This window comes from Giraffa tippelskirchi, chromosome 9, assembly GCF_054371585.1.
Source record: "Giraffa tippelskirchi isolate mGirTip1 chromosome 9, T2T-mGirTip1v1.2.pri, whole genome shotgun sequence".
Taxonomy (NCBI): domain Eukaryota; kingdom Metazoa; phylum Chordata; class Mammalia; order Artiodactyla; family Giraffidae; genus Giraffa; species Giraffa tippelskirchi.
In genome coordinates this window covers 137,062,480-137,082,471 of record NC_137283.1, presented here as the reverse complement: position 1 = coordinate 137,082,471, position 19,992 = coordinate 137,062,480, and the positions used below count along the sequence as shown (strand labels likewise).

The 19,992-nt window shown below is 36.8% G+C and overlaps 1 protein-coding gene across 4 annotated transcripts in view; it reads left to right on the top strand.

Annotated features, from left to right (window-relative positions):
* HBS1L (HBS1 like translational GTPase) overlaps positions 1–12,369 on the top strand; it is an 85,072-nt gene extending 72,703 nt beyond the window's left edge. For 3 of the 4 annotated variants that reach the window (XM_081530706.1, XM_081530705.1, XM_081530703.1), the window contains 5 exons: positions 2,451–2,541; positions 2,955–3,063; positions 7,034–7,134; positions 9,677–9,821; positions 11,705–12,369. In XM_081530706.1, coding sequence (XP_081386832.1) covers positions 2,451–2,541; positions 2,955–3,063; positions 7,034–7,134; positions 9,677–9,821; positions 11,705–11,716 — 458 coding nt within the window. In that variant the 3' untranslated portion in view covers positions 11,717–12,369. Of the gene's footprint in view, positions 1–2,450; positions 2,542–2,954; positions 3,064–7,033; positions 7,135–9,676; positions 9,844–11,681 lie in introns of all 4 variants that reach the window. The other variant, XM_081530704.1, reaches the window with a different exon arrangement.
* The last annotated feature ends 7,623 nt before the right edge of the window (positions 12,370–19,992 follow it).

Here is a 19,992-nt window from a genome sequence, read left to right as displayed (position 1 = left end):
AATTACTGCTTCTGTATGCATGACCGTTCATAATAGCTAGTAACTGTTTCTTTCTTCTAATCATTTGACCATATGTACATGTTCTTCTTTTTTGAATTCTGCTTTTAAGTTTATAATTCTGTTCTAACCTTAATCTAGCTTCCAACTAAATCTCTGACTTCAACATTAAACTGAAGATCTTTATACTGTAAATATTTGTAACAATTTTAAGCTAATTATAACCTACTGATAATGTTAAATTTTTAAAAAAATTTTCTACTTTTCCTTCTGTTTTTTGTTGTTCAGTTGCTGAGTCACGTCCTTTTGTTACTCTTATTTATAGTTTATAACCAGAGTTGTACCTAACTAGCTTATGAATTCAATTGTGTATTTTTTTGAATCGCTCTGTTTACTTTAAAAGCTGCTCCCTTAAGGATTAGAAGAAATTAATGAATATCTGCTAGGTAACAGAGTTTAATGTAAATTTAAAGATGAATAAGGGAATGAAAGCCGAAGTTATTTTACACTTTTTAAAAAGGAATCATTTTTCATAATCCTGTCATTTGCAAGTTTAAATCTCTGTTTTTGTCTCTTAAAGTGATCAAGAACTGAAATACTCTTGAAATACTGATTTCTTTATGTGTTAATGAGCTTTTTAAGAATAAGAACTTTTTTTATATAATCATTTAGACATGAATTCAAGCTATGATCATAAACCATGGTCATGGACCTTACAGATTGGCTCCTTTGTGAACTCCAAAATTATAATTTGGTCACTTCTGAAAGTTCCATGTTCTTTTGCTCTTTCCATTCTGTTTCTACCCCACCAGAAAAATTCCAACCACTTATCTTTAATCCGGTGGTTCTTAAAGGGAAGCCACGTCAGAAGCACCACTTCACTCTGTGAGAATCACCCTTCTAACCCAATTTCTCACTCTAATGCTTTTGCTTGATTTACTTGATTGTTTAACGCACATTGTATCTGAACACTTTAGGTACTGCTGTGGCTCACTAACCAGTAATATCCTAAAAAAGAGAACTGACTAAGTCTGCTACTAACAAATGGAAATTCTAAATTACATTTTCACTTAGAGTGTTAAAAAAGAACTTACTCCAATGAAAAATGTTCTTAAGAAAGTAAATATCACCGTATAGGACAGTATAACATGTTTGGGGGAAGGAAATCAGATTATATATTATCTTGAGAAAATTTTATAATTGAACTAACAGTATGAAAACTCTTAAATCCTAAGCTGAAGGCAATCTTTAGTCTATTTGAGTAGCTCCTGATTTCAATTCCACATTTCAAACTGAAAATCACATACGGTCATTTTAGATTTACATGAAAAAACTAAATTTAATTAGTTTAAATTATAACCAACATTTAAAAATATCATAATTGTTAACATTTTTGGAGTTCTTTGATACCTTGATGAAAGTTATGGCCCCTCTTCTCAGATTAATGCAGATGTACACCTACATAAAATTTTGAATAAAGCTTTAGGTTGTCTCAGAGCCCTTAAAGTTCTCCTTGAACTCCCAGAGAGTCTCAGAGAAACTCACTTAAGAGGACGCTACATGGGAAAGGTAAGTACTTTGAGGAATAGATGGGTGAATTGTAATTTACTAAAAACATGTCAGTCAAGAACTATTCCCCAGTGGTTGGCCTACATACCTTTTTCCACAGAAGACTCAGGTTACAATGGAAAGGAATTTACGTCACAGAATCAGAAAATATGAACAACTTTTTAAAAGCCTTTATTTAAATACCTGAGTATTATTGCCCTTTGCATTTGTACTCCAGGATTTTCCCTAGGTAATAAAGGTATATAGCAACAACTGGGATCATTTAAAAATTTTTTTACACTATGAATCTCCTTTTCATGTAACTGTTTATTGCTGTGGATCTCTCTCTGAGAAGCAGTTCTCTTGAGCTGGGAACAGTGAAGGGGTGTGCTAAGGGCACCATCTGACTGAGTACTGACGCCCTGTAGGTTACTCAGAGAACACAGGAGATTGTTGAAGTGGTTGTCTGATTAAAGCAGTGCTCAAGAGAATAAAATACTGCTAAGCATCTCCCCCAGTCGCATCTTTTATGTTATTAAAAATAATTGGAGCTGTACTTTTATGCCTGCATCGATTAATGTAAGAGAAGTATTGCAGTGGGGCCTATATAATGAGTATACTAGTTGTGTAAATGAGTTTTAAAAATTTTGGTTAAATAAGTAGAAATCAGCCTTTTATGGACAAATGCAAGTCACTCTGTGTTTAGGGTGGTGGTCCAGAAGAGTCAAGTCTGGAGGAAGTGTGTTTTCCTCAACGCTCACAGTTAACACTTCTCACTCTCAATCCATTCATATTGAAAATGATGAGTAGTGACTGATGAGGTACAATTCAGCCCGACTCCTTTAGTTGTTATGGTTTGGTATTAAGGTGTTTCACTGTATGCTTTAGTTCTTACTCATTTCCAGGAATCACTCTGCACGATGAACCTGTCGACTGGGCGGCAGCAGGAGATCATGTCAGTCTTACGTTGGTTGGAATGGATATCATCAAAATCAAGTGAGTGAGAAAATGAGTTTAAGCAACCATTGTTTTGGATGTAGAACCTCAAAACATGTAAAAATTTGCAGTTCACCAGCTCAAATGAAAGATTGAATGTTAATTCTGAATCTCCTTTGGTCAAAAATAGGCACTTGTGGAAGTATAAGAATAAGTAAAACCTACTAAAATTTAAATTAATACACATCAGCATGTATACCTGACATGTTCTTTGAGGGAAAACTAGTATGTGAAAATGAGATAAGGTTAATAATGGTGTAAAGCCATGCTTGAACCTAGAAGGGAGTATTTAAAAGTCCCTAATTTACTTGATTGTTTTACTTTGTAAATGGTTTTAGAGGTATTTGATATGTATTTAATTATTTCCCCAACTACTACCTACTGTCCTTTTTGTTTTGTTTTGTTGTTTACAGTGTTGGCTGCATATTTTGTGTCCCCAAAGAACCCATTAAGGTTTGCACTCGTTTCAGAGCCCGAATCCTCATCTTTAATATTGAAATACCTATCACTAAAGGATTTCCCGTAAGTTTCAAAATGTTTGTTACTGTTTTTATAAATTCACTGTAACTTTGTCCTAGGAAGTGGTAACTCTCTTTATAACTGATGATGCTATTGTTATTTTCAACTACCATTGTATTACTCTAATCCAGAAAAACATGAAATTAGAATTTGAAAATCATGTTTTGCTTTTTATTTTGATCCATAAGTCTGGCATTTATTTTCAAAGAGGCAGTGATAAGAAATTTAATAATCAATAGGATACAAACTGATGATAGTAAAAAAAATTCATTTAAGGAAATTGGTAGATACTTTTTTGCTGAGTTCTAAAGATTGCTTCTTAGATTGTGTCTTTGTTTTTTTTGAAATTTTGGAAAACACAAAAATAAAAACAATAACATTCTATAATTGCATAACCTATAAATATCTACTCTACATTTCAGAGTATTTTTTTGTGTACGTTGGTATCTGGTATATTCTGGGGATACTTGACATAAGGTAAACTTTGTGCTGAAGCTATGAGGTTGGTTTGCAGGTCATCATTGACTAGCACCATTGGAACATACATGTTTATGGGAAGAGGGAGGGTGGTGGTGGTTTAGTCGCTAAGTTGTGTCCAGCTCTTGCGACCCCATGGACTGTAGCCTACCAGGCTCCTCTGTCCATGGGATTCTCCAGGCAAGAATACTGGAGTAGGTTGCCATTTCCTTCTCTAAAATCAGATCTTACTATGGATCTTTATATTATACTGATGGATCTACAAATTATATATATATGGATCTGTATATGTATAGCTGGATCTGTATATGTGTGTGTATGTATATATAGGGTTTCCATGGGGTTGCAAAGAGTTGGACACGACTGAGCGACTTTCACTCACTCACTCACTCATGTGTGTGTGTGTGTATATATATATATATATATATATATATATATAAAACCGTGGATCAGTATACTATATTGTTACTTATCCAGGAAAGGTCTTTGTAATTTTTTTTTTTTTCCGGATATTTGGGACCATACTCTGTTTATAGTTTGGTACCTTGCTTTTGCTGTTTAACAAATGGGCGTTTTTCCCACTAGACTTATCTTTCTTTTCTTGATCAGCTTATATAGTACAGGTTCTCCACGACAATAAAAAATGTTTCTCAGTGGAATTAAATGGCTTGCCTTTGAAAATATAGACAGATCATTTTCTCCATTTGATGCATCTCTGAAATAAAAGTAAGGCAGTAATAGTAATTGACCTTTAAACTTTATTTAATTAGTAATAGTATTTTAAAGATTGGGAATAAATTTATTTAGCTCATTTAAATTTATTTTATACCTCTGCACCTTTATTTGAGATAACTATATACTTTGCTATAATTCTTTATAATGATTTCTTTGTAAATTTGATCTTATGAAAGTATATTTGTAAGATATCATTTAAGCATTTTAGTTTTATAATCATATTTCATTTCTCCCATGCTAAAAAAAAAAATAAGAGGCAAAATTTTCTTTCCAAATACTTGATTTTTAAATATTCAGAATTCACATGTTGATAGGAAAGAAATTGCTATGAATGACTTGCACTCATTCTTAGAAAGCAGCAATATCCAGTGAGGAGAAGCTGGAGAGGTTGGTTACTGTGATTTTACTCATGCAGAAATAATCTTTGCCAATGGAGAGGTAGAGAGGTCAGGAAGTCAGTAATTACTTTGAATAGTAATACTGTCTTCCTGTGTACTGTAGTTTCTTTTATGAATTAAACGTTTTTTTCAGCGCCACTTTATGAGATTCCACTCACATGTGTTGATTCACAAATACCAGGATGAAATTTGTCTCAGAAAACAATGATCACGTTTTGTCATTTAATCCATTGTCTGTGGGAAGAAACTCACAATTTTTAAAAGTTTAACCAAGAAAAGGCTTCCTGAGCAATTAAAATATCACTGTTTAGGGACTAGTTCTTTAATACATACTTTTTGTTTCTCTTGTTTATATGGTAAACTCTATATATTTAAGAAGGAAAAAACAGACGAATGAATTAGACTTTAAATTTCATGTTTTTATTTTTATTTTTTTATTGTGATAAAATATTTATAATGGAAAATTTACCATTTTAACCATTTTTAATACAGTTCAGTGTCATTAAAGTACATTCACCTTGTTGTGTAACCATCAACATTATCCACCCCCAGAACTTTTTCCTTATCCCAAACTCTGTAGCTATTAAACAGTCACTTCTGCTATTATACTTTCTCCCATCCTCTGGTAACCACAGTTCTGCTTTGTTTCTCTGTGAATTTGCCTGTTGTACATCCCTCGTGTAAGTGGAATTATACAATATTTGTCCTTTTGTGTCTGACTTGTTTCACTTAACATAATGTTTTTGAGGTTCATCCATGCTGTAGTATGTATCAGAGTTTTGTTTCTTTTTAAGACAATAATATTTCATTGTAAGTATATACCACTTTTTGTTTATGCATTTATCTGTTGATGGATATTTGGGCTGTTTCCATCTTTTGACAGATATAAATGATGCTTCTATGAACATCGGCATACAAATCTGTTTGAGCCCCTGCTTTCAATTCTTTTGGGTATATATCTAGGAGTGGCATTGCCTGATCATGTGAAAATTCTGTGTTTAACTCTTGAGGAGCCACTAAACTTTTCTACAGCAGCTATACCAATTTTGCATTCCTACCAGCAGTACTCAGGGGCTCTGATTTCTCCTCTGCCTCGTCAGCATTTATTTTCCTTTCTTGTGTGGGGGGGATGACTTTTTGTTTGTTGTTTATAATAGGTAAACTAATGATTTTGAAGGGATGTATCATTGTGATGTTTGATTTGTTTTTTCCCTAATGGTTATTGATGTTGAGCATCTTTTCATTTTTTTTTAAATATATTTTAGGTTTTAATTCCACATCAGTGTATCTTTTGCAGATACCCTCTTCCATTCTGTGGGTTTACTTTTTACTCTTATATCCTTTGATGCACAAAAACCTTAAACTTTGCCGATATCCAGTATATTAAAATTCTTTTTCTTTTTTTGCTTTACTTTTGGTGTCATATCCAAAAAATCATTGCCAGATTCAACACTAAGAAGATTTCCCCTTCTATTTTCTTCTAAGAGTCTCATAGTTCTAGTCCTTTTATTTAGGTCTTTGCTCCATTTTGAGCTAATTTTTGTATATGATATAAGGCTTCATCTTCATTCTGTTGGATCTCAATATCCCATTTTCCAAGCTCTATTTGTTGAAAAGACTGTTCTTTCTCTGTTAGTGGTTTTGGCACTGCTATTGCTGCTTAACCTATTTGATACTAATTTCCTTACATGTGAAACATGAGCAATAATAGCTAATATATAAGGTCATCAGTTAACTTCCGCTTTACTATGTATTGGGCACCACTTTGAAATAACATTGTCTGGTTTTCCTCACTTAAGTGACAAGGGACCTGAGGCTGGGGATATTGGGGGTGGAGGGGTGGGAAGGGTTATTATGGGACTTGTCCCAGCTCACATGCCTAGAAAGCATGGAGTAAGGATTCAAATTCAGGTCTGCCTGACTTCAAAGCCTGTCTAAACATCCATTTAATACTTTAGTCTCATTATCCAACAATGAATAATACTCATTACTGCTGAATGTTAACACAGTTTCCCTTCCCTCGTTTTTATGATGAAACAGTTCACATTTGCTGAACATCTACTGTACCAAGCACTGTCTCTGATGTTATTTCATTCCCATGGTAACCATGTAAGGAAGATTATGTAATTTACCCAGGTTTCCACCGTAGTGGTGGACGAGCGATTGGAACTGCTTCCCATGACCTTACCCCTCGTGAGTTAAGGGACAGCCTGGTGAGAGTGGTGGGGCTTCAAGGAAGCAGCTGGAGATCCCGCGACTCCAGGCAGTAGTTCCGAGGCTGATGTGATGCAGTGTGAGTGCCAGAGTAGAAGGCTAGAGATGCTGCAGCCAACAACTTTTTTGTGTTACAATTGTTGTTTTAGGTGCTGTTACACTACCAAACCGTCAGTGAACCCGCTGTTATTAAAAGATTGATTAGTGTCTTAAACAAAAGCACTGGTGAAGTCACAAAGAAAAAGCCTAAGTAAGTGTTTTAATGCATAAATAACAAATACAATATAAGTACATTTCTTACAGATGAATTCATTTGTATAATATTTCTCTTTATGATAAGTGAATTCTCTTTGTGATAAGTCTGTTTTAACTTGTTCCAGAAGTCATTTTTTTAATGGACTGGATGAAAACACAAAAACAAATATTTAAGCTCCTATTTTAGGTAGGAATGCTTGATATAATTTCTGTTACATATGATAGTGATGGGTGTGAATTGTAAATAAAAATGTAAATATAAGTTTTTATTTAACTATCAAGCCCTAGATACCGATGATGTAAAAATGAAGGCATTTAAAAAAATCGGTCTTACATTTTTGAAGATGAGTTTGATTTATGCCTAGCCACTTGTCCCAAATACCAACTGATTGTTCTTCTATACTATCTTGTTACCCCCTCATGAGAATCATGTCCTGTGCTAAGAATGCCTCAAGGAGAGAGTGACCTACACACTGTTTTTTTCCCACCTGGGAAATATCCTTTTTCCCTCCTTAAAGTCACCTGGTTCCTTGGGCTGAAGTGATCACAAGTCGATCCCCTCTGATTACCGTTAGTATCTAGGTCTACGTGTGGACAGTTCCCCTTTGGCTGGGATAGGCTAGGGATTTTTCAGAAGAAGTGCTTCCTGAGAACCTTGAGTTTCTTACTCTAATTCAACTAAAGACTGACCACAGTTTGGCTTGGCTGCTTCAGCATTGGGGTTTTCCTCACTTTAGCCCTATTGGGGAATCCCACCCAAAATCCCCTTTTTTAAGTCCTGGGGTATTCCTCCTCATTTGCACCTGTATAAGAGGCCAAGGTGGTTAGAGGGTTAATTTAGGGTTGGTTACGAGTAGAAGACAGAAGTTCACACTACTCTAACACCCATGACTGTTTCTTCATTAGTTAGAAGAAGAGGCTACTTAACCCCTCTTTTAAAGATAGTTCTTTATTTTTAACCTGAGTCTCTAGCTTCTAGCATGAGTGCCTGCCATAACGTACTGAGAATTGTCATAGAACTAATCGTGACTGATGTTTCTTGAGGACCACTATTTTCTTGGTTCTGTCATAAGTGCTTTTGTGTGGTTTACATTCTCAGCTACAATATGAATCAAGTATTTTATGTTTCCCATTTTTCAGATAAGGAAACTGAGGCTTAGAGAGATTGTATAACGTGTTCAAGATCACAAAGCTAGCAAGTGGCAGGCTCAAGATTCTAATCCAGTCAGTTTGTTCACATAAATTATATTTTTTGGCAGGAACCAGGCTGTTGGACTGAGATATAAGTGATTTGGAAAGTTCTCAATCTGATACTGACCCAACAGATCTAATCCTGAATTTTCCCCTCCCTGCTCCTGCTGCAGAGTCCTAGCTCAGTGATGCTGACACTAGATCTTAATATATTATCATGCTAGTTTTTCCAATCACCGTATCTGTAGCTTTGTCCTTTTATTTTGCACCAACATCATTTAGCCTTTCTGCTTTGCTTCCACTTCAGGCACGTTGTAGACTCGATTGATTTATATGGGATGGAGTCAGACTTTCTAGAACCAGACTTAACTGCAAATTATGAATATGTTAAATATTCCCCTTTGTAACAAATGGGACCTTAAGCTGAAATTGCCCAAAACCTGTATTTAGAATTTTTGGCATACTTTTTTGGAAACCTTGGTTTATTCTATCTTTCTGTCTCTAAAGCCGTCTTTCAGAAGGGGAGTTTTTGATTGCTGTCCTCTAGCCTTCTAGAATACATCAAAAGTGAATTAGAGAATGTTTCATTATGTCCCCTTTGGGTTCTTCTTCTTTTAGTAAGCTGGTGGGGCCCATGCACAAGGATTTTTATTTGTTTGCTTATTTGTGTGGAGCTGTTTATGATCAGGCCCATGACTAGTCTGCCTTCGTTTCCTACAAACAACATGTTGTGGGAAAATCTTATGTGTTTTTATCTTGAACCTCTGTTAAAGAACCACTGTTCCCAGGTTAGAAAAGAGAGAGGAGGGAAGGAGAGAGAGAGAACGCTCAGGTAGTGTTTTGGCACTAGGAAAGTGTCCTCTTTAAAGATAACTTTTATTAAGACTTTACTGGGGAAGACATAGGACATTGCATTCCACTTTTAAGATGCAAATGCATCATTTTCTTTAATTTCATGAGGGAATGAAAGAGAAGGTTTTTGTGCAGAGGTCCTGAGTATTTTAGATTATAGGATCCTTGAAGGGGTAGAGTTGTATTTGGAGGATTGTTTAAAAAAAATATGTGTATATGTATGTATGTGTGTATATATGTGTGCACACACATGTATGAACTAGCTAATATTTCTTAAATCTAGAACTACTCTTCTCATTTCTTTCAACTGTCCGCCCCAAATTTAAAAGCATATATTTTCACTTAAAGAAAATCCCTTTCTTCTTTTTAAGTTTTTTTAAAAACTAAGTTGACTTATAGATGGAATGTGAAGTGTTTATTTTGCAGATTTTAATTACTTTTTTTTACCTCTATTAGATATCCATTGGTTTCTTTTATTTTATTTTTCATGATAGATTGTTGACCAAAGGCCAGAATGCATTAGTGGAGCTACAGACACAAAGACCAGTGGCTCTTGAGCTGTACAAAGACTTTAAAGAGCTGGGGAGATTCATGCTGCGCTACAGTGGTTCTACCATAGCTGCTGGTGTAGTGACTGAGGTATTTTAAAGTGACTGATTATGTGTCCATGGTTATTATGTCTTTTCTTTTTCTACTTTTTAAGAATTATTCCTGAGATTTTATGGCTTAAGGGGAACAGTTATGATATTAGAACAACATTTTTAAAATTATATTAAAAAATTAAAAGAATGATGAGAAGAAAATGATTGGTCTTAGATCTTCTCATAATAAGACTTCCAGACTATCTTCTCCACCAGTAATATTGCTCAGAATTAAAGGAAATCCATTGAAAAATAGATCTGTAAGTATGCAATACAAATCATGAAAATACAGACTTTAAGAGTCAGTGAATTAGGGGTAGTGGTTTTGTTTAACAGAAGCACCCTCATTACTTTTTTCTTTAAATAACTAGCTCTTAATGCATTCATTCAGAAAGTTCGGTTAACATACCAGTAGTGTTTCTGAAACATACCTAATCTGTAAGGATAAGGTAAGGTACAGCTGAGTTTTGGAGAAAATAGCCAGAAATGAACCAGAATTTCATTAACTTTAATTTTCTTCCACAGAATGATATGTGAATATAGATGGTATGAATACAAGCATGCCTCCTTTTATTACACATTGCAGATATTGCATTCTTTTAGAAATAAAGTTTTATGGCAACCTTGCCTCAAGCAAGTCTATAGGCGCCATTTTCCCAACAGCATTTGCTCACTTCATGTCTCTGTTTCACATTTTGGTAATTCTTGAGATGTTTCAGACTTTTGCATTATTTGTTATCTTTGTTGCGCTTCCCTGATGGCTCAGATGGTAAAGAACCTGCCTTAATGTAGGAGACCTGAATTCAATCCCTGGGTTGGGAAGATACTCTGGAGAAGGAAATGGCTACCCACTCCAGTATTCTTGCCTGGAGAATTCCGTGGACAAAGGAGCCTGGTGGGCTGCAGTTCATGGAATAACAGAGTTGGACACAACAGTGACATCAACACTCACTCGCATTATATTTGTTATGGGTGTCTGTAATCAGTAATCTTTGATGTTGCTGTTACAAAAAAAATTACGACTCACCCAAGGCTCAGATGATGATTAGCAATTTTTAGCAATGAAGTGTTTTTAAGTTAAGGTATGTACATGTTTTTTTTAAACATAATGCTATTAAACTCTTAATAGACTATAGCATAGTATAAATGTAAATTTTCTATGCAGTGGAAAACCAAAAAAATTCCTATGACTCACTTTATTGTGATTCTCACTTTATTGAAGTGGTCTGGAATCAAACCCACAAAATCTCTGAGGTATGCGTGTATTTTTAAAAGGGGCTTCATTGCTTCATATGATTGTTTTCTGCATAAAAATTACTCACTTCATTTAACTGGATGGATACTTTTGACATGGGCTTCATGTTGCATCAAAATTCAGTTGTACATACCTGTGTCGTATAGAAGGCTCTGGAGTTAAACATAAGCCCAAGTTTGAGTTATTGCTCCACTAATGCCTAGCTGCAGAAGCATAGCATTTCTCCTTTCATTGATTCATCTATGAAAACAGGGTAATAGAATCTACTTTCTGGAGTTATGAAATGATCTGTATAAAGCACTTGGCACAGTGATTGGCATTTAGAAAGAATTCAGTAAATGTTACATAATATCTTTGTCATTAGCCTCACATTTAATTTGTCAAAACATTCTTTATAAAAGAGCATTCTAAAAATAAGATGCAGTTTCTTGTGGAAATAATGGAGAGATTATAGAAAATCTCAAATAACCTGACTAGGAAAGGAGAAAAATTGCAGGAAAAACAAAAAGTTCCATTTGATATAATGATTACTCTACTGCCATTTTCCTTTTGTTTGTTGTTGGTGGTTCCTTTTGTGTAATGTGATTGGTTAAATTATAGCAGATACTTTTTTTTTTCTTTTACAGATAAAAGATTGATGGGTCAGAATTTCTACCATGTTTCTAAATGTAATGAGATGGCTAACCTCTGTTTTGAAAGAATCCACTTACTCAGTTAAAGCAACAATGTGCAATTGATATTTTTTTTAAATGAGAGAAAATTAAAGCTATGATCAACCACAAAGAAGTATTCATCAGTCCTACAAAAATTTCAAGTTGCCAACTGACAAAGAAAGGCTAATACTGCACTTTGATTTTAAAAACTAGCTTTTCCCTTTGAAATATTAGTAATGGATTTACCTTACTGAGATTTATGGAAGCTATCAGAAATATGTTAGAAGACATTGAATTGTCATGAAATGAACTCTACTTCCAGCCAAACTACAAAATGTTTACAGTTTTCTCTTTTGATTTCAACTCTACAACACACATTTTTAAGGAAAAATAACTAAAATGGATTATTGAGGTAGTTAATATTTGAACTGAATAGTTTTTTAGTTAACTCTAAGATAAGATTTGCTGAAGGTTATAATTAAGGTATTTGGTGTTGAGCATAAGAGTATTCTTCCTTCAGCAAGCAACCATTTGAAAGCTTAGTTTGGAATTAGTGCAAATTGTTCCTTTGGTAACAGATAATATTTAAGATGTAAAGCTAGCTAATAAAATGTCTTAGTTTGAGCATAACAACAAAATGTGTTGTGGTTTCATTGCTGTTTATGAGATTTCCAAGTAGAACTTGGGTTTTATGGGATCTTTTTTTACCTATGAGTTTTGCACCTCTTTCATGTGAATTCTTGCTTTTTATCCTAATAGAGCAAATTTAATCTCATCCATTTCTAACCATAACTTTATTGTTCCCATTCTCACTTCTATAATTCCATGTATAATGACTTCATCTCATATACTTTATAGATTATAAGTCCCCTAGGAGTAAGAGTCATGTTTTTCTTTAAAGTTTGAGCAGACTCCAAGATATATTTAGTGAGCAAGTATTCGTTGAGCTCCCTCCTGGGTATAATTGCTTTTGAGTAGATTTTGTCCTCAACTGAGCCTGGGATCCTGATCTGATGGACCATATGATAGAATTTTTTTTTTTTACTGTGAAATGATGTGATTTGTATATTGATGGCTTACCATATTCAATAGCATTTCTTCTTAATTGAAGAGTAATCTGGTAAGATGTACTACAGACCATAATGTGCTGCTTGATGGACCATCACAAGATGAGCACATTTTTTTACTGAGAAATATATGTGTAGCTGTCACGAAAGTAAACTTACTAAGGCAAGAAAGTGTTTTGTTTATACACTATATTAATCAGAAATGTAACAGATACATCTGACAGAATGGCTCAACAGGTAAAGCATCCACCTGCAATGTAGGAGATACCAGAGATGTGGGTTCGATCCCTGGGTCGGAAAGATCCCCTAGAGAAGGAAATTTCTATCCACTCCAGTATTCTTGCCTGGAAAATCCCATGGACAGAGGAACCTGGCAAGCTACAGTCCAAAGGGTCACAAAGAGTCAACACAACTGAGTGACTAAGCACACTATGGATAATCTGATGGAAACCTAACTTTAAGTGAATTAAGCAAAAAAGAAAGACTAGCAGTAGCCCTGGCTTTCAGCCCTGGCCTTGCTTGAGTCGCAGAGTCATACAAAAATTTATCTGTACTCTTCCTTTTCCAGTGTGGGTTTTACCCTCAGACTCCATACGGAACCCCTGTGGTTCCACACTTAGATCCTCAGACCCTCCATCAAGCACACGGACAGGCTAAGACATGTCTTTTCCAGAAGGCCTAAAAACATCTTACCACTGACTGTAATTATGTTTAATTTTCCTTGGAGCATCCTTTGGATATGATGTAAATCTCACCCAAAGCACACAGCTGAGGCTTGTGGAAGGGATGGAAGGAAATTCAGAATGCTGTGAGGAAGGGGAAATGGATTGGGGAGCGGGGAGAGGGGTGGTATGCAAAAACAGACATCCACTCTGTATCGTATATAAGGGCATAATAGTATAGCATTAAGAATTTTAAGTAAAAATTTAGCATAAAACAAGTAATAGTAGCAGTAGTAGAAATGGGTTTATTTCCTCGTTCAGTTGTAATGGAGTGATCCTTTTATTTACATTATGTTTATATGAATTGTTGTAGAGGGGGTGGTGATATTAAGAGGGTGTACTGTGAGAGGTTAGGGTTAAGTGACAGGGTGTCCAGCAGCATGCCCAAGCTTGGTTTGGTCTGAAATCCTTCCCCTGAGACTTACCCATACAAAACAGTATGTTCATTTTGGGTCATTTTTGCTTCAGGTATTTCTTGTCTCTGCTTCTTCTTCCTATTTATGGTCACTCTGTTTCTTCACACGAGTGGCTTTGTCCTCTTGAATCTCAGCTCTTCATGGGTCTCCACTGGATCAGTTGCCTGTTTGGTAACCTGGCTTGAAAAATTTCGGATCCACATTTTGACTTGATAGTGTTTTTCCACACATTCATTCTTGAATTTTAGAAACTCAAATATTGGTTTAGAAAACAACTTCTGGACATAGTCCTTTTTTCCTCCCATGAATACACAGACTAGTAATTTTAACCATTGCTAAAATGTAATCACTCACTCTGGAAAATTTGGAAAATACAGAAAAGTAGAGGGAAGAATAAAATTCACCCATGGTAGTATTGCCTAAATATTACTGCTGCTAACGTTTTGATATATTTCTTTTCTGTCTCTCATGCATACTTTTTTTTGGAGTTGTGATCATTAGTCAGGCTCTTTTCATTTTAAAATGTAATCAAGATTTTCTTTGATAGAAATATAGCTTTAAAAGATTATTTAAAAATATAAAATTACAAGCCTCAATGTATAGGAGTTAGTCAAGATAATGGTCTTGTTCAGTTGCTAAGTCATGTCTGATTCTTTGCAACCCCATGGACTAGCATGTCAGGCTCCTCTGTCCTCCACTATCCCCTAGAGTTTGCTCAAATTCATGTCCATTCAGTTGGTAATGCTATCTAACTATCTCATCCTCTGCTGCCCCCTTCTCCTGCCCTCAATCTTTCCCAACATCAGGGTCTTTTCCAATGAGGAAGCTCTTCACATCAGGTGGCCAAAGTATTGGAGCTTCAGCAACAGTCAAGAGTTATAAAAAGCTTCTAGATAAGACTCTATAAAAATTACTGGGTCACTATTTTCCAGCTTCCCTCTAAAACATCCAGAGAAATCTGTAAATACAAAAACATTCCTTCTTTCCTCCCTAGTGTGAGTTTGCCATATTCCAGGCACAGAAGAGAGCTCTGCAGCTTAGGTCTTTGTGGGGCTGACAGTTAAGCCAGGGGGTCTTGGTACTACAAACTACAAACTGCAAGTGAGAAGGCATTCAGGAGGAATGCACCCTAAAGACAACGCAGGAGGGACTAGGTGAGGAGGGGAGCCCGTTAACGTTGAAGTAAGATTGTACTTACATAAGAGAGCCTCTTGTGTTAAAGTAATCCAACCTGTAAACCACAGTCTGACCAGTTCAGAATTAGTGGAGGGAGACGAGTCATGTTTTGCATTGGCAAAATCATCCAGGAGGGCAGCTTTTAGACAGAGCAGCAACTTAAGATCCCACCAACACTGAAAACCATCCTTTAGAACCCACCCACCTCCAGGAACAAGAGCCACACCAGTGAGAATCTTCAACAGTGGGGCCACAGCTGGCACAAGTCAGCAGAACCACACTGACGTGAGGGACAGTCCAAGTGGCAAGACGAGGCCAGCAATGAACCTCGTTGAAGATACTTAAAGCCCTTCTTAGAGGGCCTAGGATCTTGCTGGCAGAGCAAAAGTTGAACGGATCAAGTAATTTACAACCTGGTTCTTTGAAAATTCCAAAGGTATTCAAAACTTTTAAAAGGAAAAAAATGTAGACTTATTAGGGATGAGGTGAACCATGTAACCGTATGTGATAATAATTAATCAGAGCACTGTGGAACATTAGGTCCTGATCCTGTGTTCCAGTTCATTGCCCCTTTCCCAGGGAGCCCCTGACCTCTGACTAGTGTAAGGAAAATGGGTTACTATTAATATGTGCTTCCGTGGGACCTGTCTCTCTCCTTGGGATACTTTCAGGGTTCATTTGTATATTGATTTGTATGATTAGTTATTGTTTTCTCCTTCCACTGAAATGTAAATTCCAAGAGGAAAGAGACCTATTTTCCTTCTGATTCTGTTTCAGCAACTGGTGTGGTCCTTAAGTGCAATTGTTAAATGAATGAAAAAGTTAATGCTGGTGGTAATGTTATCAATGATTCTCGTTTCTTTGCATCTATATTGTCAGAGGATTACAAGCTTTTATTTCTATTATAATACTGTGTGTGAAGGGGCTATTTTTTATACTGAAGGAAAAAGAAAATTTGTTAGAAGCAAACTTTAAAGCTGCTTTTGTCTACTGTCTTGTCTGGTGAACCACAGCCCAAATTTGATGTCTTTCCTGAACTGAGGTGACCCTCTTGAGCCTGGAAGATTCAAATGTGCTTGCATTTCAGAAAGGTAATGAGCAGTCAACTGGCCACTGGGGATTCTCTTAGCTCTCAAGTGGACTGTGAGATGGTGTGGGTAACTGACACATTAGTACTTTCCAATTCTGGGCTTGGGTATATTTGTTTATTTAAAGATGGTTCAAAAATAATGTTTAATATATAACAGAACTGCAGTTAAAATCTGTAATAACTGAGCACATGCAGACAAAAACCTTTCAGGTGGATTGCAGGACCCAAAGGTTTTCTTTCAATAACTGGTACACAGTGTCTGTAAGATGTAAGGGGATATTGATGAGTTGAGAAAAGAATCAGGACAGGTTAGAAGAGACTATATGGAGCCTAAATCATAATAGCAAAATTTAAATATTCAACGAAGGCTGTAAAATAGATAACAGTTGCAGGAAAATTGATAGCACAGAAGTTGTCCTTGAAAACCACTCCTAGAATGCAGATAAATGAAAATAATGAATAGGAAAACCCAAGATTGCACCACATTTTATGTAAAACATCACGAAAGAATGACAACCAGATTAAACAAGCCTTGGAAACAATAGAAAATTCTCCCAAAATTCATCTTCAAAGAAACAAAGAATTAGCCTTAGATTTTTCTACAACACTAAATTCCAAAATACAAAAGGACACAGAAGCTAAATACATAAAACTTAAAGGGATTGTAACCCACACATTGATTATTCAGCTATGACATTGTAAGTTGGGGTAAGAATCTCAAAAGATGTCCTGGGAAAGGGGTGAGGGATTGAGGAGGCAGGATTTAAAATGCTGAGATCATAAAGAGGTAGCTCACAACTTAGATTGGGGATATTATGGTAGACAGTTCCTTAGCAAGCATGTGTTGATGCCCATCATTTATGGATGTCATCAAAGGCCACAGGCCACAACTATACTCAAAATTATTTTATTTACACTTGTCACAGAGACCACATGCTGTGGAGTCTAGGTACTTCACAATAAGAAGGTGTAAAGAACTGAGCACATGTAGGTAATTAGGAGGGAGGGCTCAAGTGAGCAATGGGTTCTTCTGGATTGGGCACCGTCAGAAAGTGGGGAGTAATTCTGCAGTTGATCAACTTTCATCTAGGAGGTAGAAGAAAAGAACCAGGTAAAGCAGCAGCAGTCATCCATGGTAGGCGCAAGAGGGCGATGTTAATCTGCTCAGGTGTGACTAGTGTTAACCGACATCATCAGGAGCACAGAATAACCTTGTCTGATGTCAGAGATTTAAGAATTGTCAGTGTCCAGTAGGAGAACACCATGGCCCAACTGTGAGTGCCAGGTCAGCTTTTAGCTTCCAGAAAATCCCATTTCTCTTATATTGAAACCACTTAAATTAATAGTGAAATAAATGAAATAAATATAGTAACACTATTTACAAAAGCCAAGACATGGAAACAACCTATATGCCCATCGACTGATGAATGAGTAAAGATGTGGTATGCATACATGATGGAATATCATTCCACCATAGAAAAGAATGAAATAATGCCCTTTGCAGCAATACAGATGGACTGAGAGATTATCATACTGAGTGAAGTATTAAATAAGACAGCGAAAGACAAATATATCATATCACTTACATGTGAAAAGGTGATACAAGTGAATTTACAAACAGACTCACAAAACAAACTTTATGATTACCAAAGGGGAAGAGGGGGGAGGGATGAATTGGAAATTAACAGATACACACGTCAGTTCAGTTCAGTTCAGTTGCTCAGTTGTGCCCGACTCTTTGCGACCCCATGGACCGCAGCATGCCAGGCCTCCCTGTCCATCAGCAACTCCCGGAGTTTACTCAAACTCATGTCCATTGAGTCGATGATGCCATCCAACCATCTCATCCTCTGTCGTCCTCTTCTCCCACCTTCAATCTTTCCGAGCATCAGGGTCTTTTCCAATGAGTCAGCTCTTCAAATCAAGTGGCCAAAGTATTGGAGCTTCAGCTTCATCATCAGTCCTTCCAATGAGCACCAGGACTGATTTCCTTTAGGATTGACTGGTTGGATCTCCTTGCAGTCCAAGGGACTCTCAAGAGTCTTCTCCAACACCACAGTTGAAAAGCATCAATTCTTCGGTGCTCAACTTTCTTTATAGTCCAGCTCTCACATCCATACATGACTATTGGAAAAACCATAGCCTTGACTAGATGGACCTTTGTTGGCAAAGTAATGTCTCTGCTTTTTAGCAGCATATATAAAATAGATACGCAGCAAGGTCATACTGTGTAGCATAGGGAACTCTATTCAGTATCCTATAATAATCTATAAGGGAAAAGAATCTTAAAAAGAGTATACATCTGAAACTAACACAACGTTGTAAATCAACTATACTTCAACATAAAAAGAAACTGTTTGGGAGCTTCCCTGGTAGTACAATGGATAAGAATCTGCCTGCCAATGCAGAGGACTTGGGCTCGATCCCTGGTCGGGGAAGATTCCACATGCCATGGGGGAACTAAGGCTGAGAGCTGCAACTACTGTAGCACGTGTGCTTAGAGCCTGTGCTCCACAAGAGAAGCCACTGATGCCAGAAGCCAATGCACTGCAACTAGAGAAAGCCTGCATGTAGCAGCAAAGACCCAGTGCAACCAAAGATCAAATAAATAAGTAAGAAAAATGCCATATTAAAAACAAAACAAAACTGTTCTCCAGTTGGCTTGGCAACATAGCTCCTCTTAGTCTCTCACATTCCCTGCTTAACAGTGACATGTAGCATCTTTTCACACCCTCATTAGCCTGCTTTGTTTCCTTTGTTGTGAATTGCTTTTTCCTTTCCTTTGCTTGGGGCTTCTCTGGTGGCTCAGAAGGTAAAGGATCTGCCTGAAATGCAGGAGATCTGGGTTCGATCCCTGGGTCAGGAAGATCCCCTGGAGAAGGAAATGGCAACCCACTTCAGTATTCTTGCCTGGAGAACCCCCATGGACAGAGGAGCCTGGCAGGCTACAGTCCACAGTGTCATAAGGATTTGGACACGACTGAGAGTCCAAACACTTTCACACTATCCTTTGTTTATCTTTTCTATGGGGGTGTTCATTTCTCTTCATTTCCTATTTGCAGAAATTCTTACACCACGGACACGAATCCTGGTTGTGTTATACACATCATACATAGTTTTGGCTGATGTCATTATCTTCATAGCACATCTGGGAAGATGTCACTGCAGCGACCACCCTGGTTTCAGGATGGAGAGTGTAGCGACAAGACAGTCAAGGTAGAAGGTGGTGGGTGGTGGAAAGAGAGAGTCTGCCCTCAACCACCACTGATGGTGAAGGTAGTTACGGATGCACTGAGGAAAAAGCAGGCAACTTGGAGACAGAATGACTGTTTACCCTTACCAAATATGCCATTTTGGACTTCACTTCTCTGAAGCTGGCTTTTTTACAAAAGAGGGGAAATTTGCTTTCTATAGGTTGTTGTGTGGAACAAATGAGTAAATTCATGTAAACGACCTGCCTCAGGGCCTGGCACTATCGGTCTGGCACCCAATAACATGATACAGACAGATGCCTTTTGGCCATTTTGAAGGATCATGAACCCATAGCTGGTGCTACTTTAAATATATTTTTATTATCCATTTGTCATAATGTCCTGGTCAGCTGTTACACATTCGGGAACTCTTCATTCAAAGCTTGGAGACTGAAATACTCTCAGACTGTAAGGTCGCCGCCCACTTTCAGTGATTGGCAGATGAGGCACTGAGGCCGAAAGTGAGGAGGAGACTAAGCAAGGAGTCCGGGAGTGGAGGTCGGTAACCTCACCCAGCAAAGCCCAGCGGAAGGGCAGGC